A 5,324-nucleotide genomic window follows, 5' to 3' on the forward strand; every position below is an offset into this window, starting at 1 on the left:
GTGTCTGGCACAAACTGCCCACTTAAAGAGACCGCACACAACTGGCGCTGGGCGCTGGGCGGCCGGGACTGGCGTGTGGCGGTGCGCGCTGGGGCAGGGACTTGCCAAAGGCTGGGCCTTAGCAGTGCTGGAGCGGTACCTGCCGCGTAGCTCCCGAGCCCCTTGTCCCCCGGCCCTGCTCTCGGCCCCTCCTCCTCGGGCCGGGCCGGGCTCGCCCCCCACCCCGGCTGCCCCGAACCTGCGGCCGCTGCCGGGCCGGGGGCTCCCACCCCCTGCGCCGCTTTCTCCTTTCTGGGTATCGCGGGGCCGGGATTATTTCGGACACGAGCCCCCCCGGCCCCTTCCCCTGGCCCGAGGCGGGGGCCGGGGAGGGCCCGGCAGACGCTCCTTATACGGCCCGGCCTCTGGTCCCTGGGCCCGGGCCAGCAGCGCCTTCTTTGGGCAGCCCCGCGGCAGCGCAGGGGGCCTGGGGGGCTCCGGCCGGGCGCGCTCGCTGCCCAACACCCAAATATGGAGACAGACGGGGCGACATTCCTGCGGCCGGCGGCGGCGGCGGCTCTATAAAGACGGGCCGGGGCCGGGCAGCCCACCGAGCTGGAGAGCTGCGAGCAGCCTGACCCGGAGCGGAGAGCCAGGAGCCACCCGAGGTGAGCCCGCCAGGCCCGCGGAGCGCGGCCCGAGACTAAGCGGCGGCTGGGAGCAGCCAAGGCGCCAGCCCCCAGCGGCGGGAGCCTCCCCCGCGGCAGAGGGCGGCCGGGCGGGCTCGCAGGGCTCTGCCCTCGTGCTTCGGGGGAGGGGGGGGATCGCGGCTCGGATCGCTCGCGAGGCAGCGAGAGATTAGCACGTCTTGCCTGGCCGGCGGCCGATCTGCAGGGCAGCTCCCCTGGAGCCCAGGGGAGGGAGAGAGCGCTAGCGCCAGCAGGCGCCTTACCCCTCCAGTGACTCCTTACGGATCGTAATGAACAGGGAAACCCCTTCAGTGGCTCTTGGGGAGCCAGGAGTCTCTTTTATTGTAGCCCAGAGGACGGGGGAGTCAGATTTTAAGGAAAAGCGCAGTACCATAGATTTTCACTATTCGTACCATCCAAGGTGGTACTCTAACTTGGATTGCTTCCGTTTTACATCGCATCTTCTTAATCCCATCCAATTGAAACCAGCACGTTTATTGCTTCAAACTTTTAAAACCCTTAAATAACTATGCAAAAAGTAATTTTTGAAAGTTTACTTCTCCTGTCTCTTAGTCTCCAGTTTTTGCCACGCTATTGAATCAAAGTGCCTGGCCTTTATTTTAAATCTGTGGCTTACTATTGTTATCCTGATAAAGGTTTACAATTATTTCTCCTAAATACTCTTGGCAGCTATAACCTACTTTAACTTGTGTTCCAGATTGATGAGATTTTTAAATCAATTGGAGATGATTATAGGATTACAATTTTTACCACCTCCACCACCCCCAAAATATAATTACTGTACGTATCTTAAGTGTATGTATTAAAACTACCAGATTACATGGTAACAATCTCTAAACTTGATAAAATGAGAATCAAGTAATGAATAATGCAGTTTATTGAGGATGTGGTGGATTAATTCTTAGTTCTTTGAGCTAATTTACAATTTTTTATAAGCCATACTGTGTGGAATAAAGATTTAAAATAGAGTTCTAAAATAGAAGGGAAGGCTGGATCTACTTTGAGTTTAAAATGTGATTTTTAATTAACCACTTTAAAGTAGCATAGAAATTTTTGTTTAAATCAAACCCTCTGAGATGTTCATTGGACCTTGCAGCCCCATTCTGAAGCCATGCCCCACTACACCCCTCACCTTCTGTGGGTGGGAAGAGCCCGGCCTCTCTGGGACAGTGGGTCATGAGTGGTGAGACTACTGCTGTGTTGCATTTTCTCCTGTCAGCTCTTATGGTGGTTTGATTTTCTTGCTGTTCCCCAGAAAGCCGACACCATGTGTGATGAGGATGAGACCACCGCGCTCGTATGCGACAACGGCTCTGGCCTGGTGAAGGCTGGCTTCGCCGGGGATGATGCTCCCAGGGCTGTGTTCCCCTCCATCGTGGGCCGCCCTCGCCATCAGGTACGATGCCCTGTCTTCTAGCCCTGCCAGGACTGCAGCTTCACAGAGGTGGTGCTTAAAAACCATCCCCTGCTTTCTGGGGAAAGTCCCTAATCACTTGGGAGGGGCTGACCCCCACCTCCATAATGGGACTGAGTAATTTATATGCCGACTGTGCTACAACCGTCTGCTGTCACACCAGCTGTGACCCAATCACCCTTCCTCCCATCATGAGACTAGCGCATATATATCAATGCCCCAGAAATGTGCTGTTGCAGTACAGGTGTGCTCCATGCTTGCACACCTGTAATGCAATAGCTGCTCTTACATTGGGCTGGATTTGCCCTAGCTGTGACTTGGGAGACTTCTCTTCTGTCCTGAGCTGACTGTAACTCCCCAGGGTGGATAGTGTGTGACTCTCTCCCTCCTTCCCTGGAGAGATGTTAAGCCCCCCAACCCCTTTTTGTTCCTCTCTAGGGTGTCATGGTGGGTATGGGTCAGAAAGACTCCTACGTGGGGGATGAAGCTCAGAGCAAGAGAGGTATCCTGACCCTGAAGTACCCCATTGAACACGGCATCATCACCAACTGGGATGACATGGAGAAGATCTGGCACCACACCTTCTACAACGAGCTGCGTGTGGCCCCCGAGGAGCACCCCACCCTGCTCACTGAGGCCCCCCTCAACCCCAAGGCCAACCGTGAAAAGATGACCCAGATCATGTTTGAGACCTTCAACGTGCCCGCCATGTATGTGGCCATCCAGGCTGTTCTGTCACTGTACGCTTCCGGCCGTACCACCGGTGAGTGAGGGTAATGGGCCTCTAACAGCACCCACCTACCAGCATAGGTGATCCCACCCTCACCCAGGGGCATCCACCCACCAGCATAGGCGTCACCCACCTTGAGCTAGGCCAACACCCACCCTCACCTAGTGAGGGCACCCACCCACTGGCATTGACTCTCTGAGAAATGAACCCCCTGCCCTCAGAAGGCCCCTCATTCTGCTTTAGATTTATGCTGCCACTAGTAAAAACAAACTTTGCCTGCCCCTTCTCCATCCCCTGCAGGGATTTCTCCTTCCCTTGTGACCATTTCCCCAGCCTTGCCTTGTGTCAGCCTAGCGAGGTGCTCGGTCTCACTCGCTCTCCCACCCCCTCGCAGGTATTGTGCTGGACTCTGGTGATGGTGTCACACACAACGTGCCCATCTATGAGGGGTATGCTCTGCCACATGCCATCATGCGCTTGGACCTGGCCGGTCGGGACCTCACTGACTACCTGATGAAGATCCTGACAGAGCGTGGCTACTCTTTCGTCACCACTGGTAAGTGGAGCCTGCCCACCGACCACCTCCTCTAATCGGCAGCACACAGCGGTCACACTCGAGGCTGACTTGTTTAACTTCCATGGGGATGGCCAAATCCTGCAAACCTGCACTCCTTTGTGTGACTAGGGATGCCTGGTCACCACTCAGTGCAATGGGCACTTGTACTTAGCTACTTGCCTGTTAATTGGTACAGGTTTGTACTTAATAGACACAACCTGAGCCTGGGGGACCTGGTGTGTATTTGCTCAGTGTGGTCCTGTTTGATAGATTGAATATTAAACACAGGGATCTGTATCTGATGTTCCATGTTGAAAATCAAGGACCAGGCTTTGATTTCTCCCCCACCTCCCTTGCATTCATATTGTTGATCGACTCGCACAGTCTCCCTCAGAGCCAGAAAACATGCAGACACGCTCTTTTGGAGTCCCTGACCATTCCCCTTGACCTCTGGTTGTGCTGCTTTGCTCTCCTCTCTCCCGTTCCAGCCTTCTAACATCTCTTTTTTTTCCCTGTGACAGCTGAGCGTGAGATTGTGCGTGACATCAAGGAGAAGCTGTGCTATGTGGCTCTGGACTTTGAGAATGAGATGGCAACTGCAGCTTCTTCCTCCTCCCTGGAAAAGAGCTATGAATTGCCTGATGGGCAGGTCATCACTATTGGCAATGAACGTTTCCGTTGCCCAGAGACCCTCTTCCAGCCATCCTTCATTGGTATATAATCCTCTCTCTCCAAAGAAATCCTTCCCTTCAGGGTTACCGATCCTTCTGCTTCACTGGTGAATTAAGTGCACTTACCTCTGTATTCCTTTATCTCTTCATGTCACCAGGTATGGAATCTGCTGGTATTCATGAGACAACTTACAACAGCATCATGAAGTGCGATATTGACATCAGGAAGGACCTGTATGCTAACAATGTCATGTCTGGTGGTACCACCATGTACCCTGGTATTGCTGACCGCATGCAGAAGGAGATCACTGCTCTGGCTCCAAGCACAATGAAGATCAAGGTACATTTGACTATATGGATTATTGACTCATATATTGAGATAAGACTCTTATTTTCAGACAAGTGCAGTGGAATAAGACATAATACTTAACCCTGCTGATCTTCAAAGCACTTTGCAAACAATCAGTTCGAATGGGTGCATCTAACTCTCCCTCTTGGGGAAATGCTATTCCACCTCACTTAACATGTTGTAAAGTTATGTGTAGTAATTCATAAAATGTTCTGTGCCCACATATGGTTTGTTTACTGATCAGAGCTCTGCTTACTCTTGTAGATCATTGCACCACCTGAGCGTAAGTACTCTGTCTGGATTGGTGGCTCTATCCTGGCTTCCCTGTCTACCTTCCAGCAGATGTGGATCACGAAACAGGAATATGATGAAGCTGGCCCATCCATTGTCCACCGTAAATGCTTCTAAGCATGTTTACATGATCACTATGCTAACCACTCTCAGGATGACACTGTTGTAAGTTGTAGGTTGTTGAATACCTGCAACAGCCATGTAACTTTCTATTTTGTAACAATTTCTGTTACTGTTGCTGCAAACTCCACGTGACACAGAGTGTATGTAAAGTGTACATAAATTAATTTATTTTATCTCGTTTTGTTTATTTTTAAAACCATGCCCTGTGGAAGGAAACCAAAAACTTCAAGAAGCATTAAATCATCAGTCATTCTGTCACACCCCATTGGAGTTGGTTATGTCATGATTTATTTCCGTTCCTGGAGTTGAAATCTCTATACACATTCATCCTGTTCTTTAACTGGTTACAATTTAGGGAGAAAAAAAGTTCCAACACTTTAAATAATTGACATAATAATGATGGGAGGTTATTTCACACAGTAGCAATGTTACATTTAACAAACACACTGGGTTATAGGAGGCCAGAGTGCTTCAGAATTAGTTTTCAAAATATATTAAAAA

At 51.2% G+C, this 5,324-nt stretch overlaps 1 protein-coding gene across 1 annotated transcript; it reads left to right on the forward strand.

The window, feature by feature from the left end:
- Positions 1-200: 200 nt before the first annotated feature.
- ACTA1 (actin alpha 1, skeletal muscle) lies at positions 201-5,088 on the forward strand. Its single transcript, XM_045010956.1, has 7 exons — positions 201-647; positions 1,945-2,085; positions 2,542-2,866; positions 3,228-3,389; positions 3,911-4,102; positions 4,219-4,400; positions 4,674-5,088. The coding sequence occupies exons 2-7, from the start codon at positions 1,957-1,959 to the stop codon at positions 4,815-4,817; spliced, it is 1,134 nt and encodes a 377-aa protein (XP_044866891.1). The 5' UTR covers positions 201-647; positions 1,945-1,956; the 3' UTR covers positions 4,818-5,088.
- Positions 5,089-5,324: the final 236 nt, after the last annotated feature.

Source organism: Mauremys mutica, chromosome 3 (assembly GCF_020497125.1).
Source record: "Mauremys mutica isolate MM-2020 ecotype Southern chromosome 3, ASM2049712v1, whole genome shotgun sequence".
NCBI classification, from domain to species: domain Eukaryota; kingdom Metazoa; phylum Chordata; order Testudines; family Geoemydidae; genus Mauremys; species Mauremys mutica.

Excerpts from the sequence above, each read along its gene's own strand:
- ACTA1 (XM_045010956.1), top strand. The coding sequence starts at position 1,957 with ATGTGTGATGAGGATGAGACCACCGCGCTCGTATGCGACAACGGCTCT. Across the intron at positions 4,103-4,218 it reads CTTCCAGCCATCCTTCATTG|GTATGGAATCTGCTGGTATT; the intron begins GTATATAATCCT and ends TCATGTCACCAG. Across the intron at positions 4,401-4,673 it reads CAAGCACAATGAAGATCAAG|ATCATTGCACCACCTGAGCG; the intron begins GTACATTTGACT and ends TTACTCTTGTAG.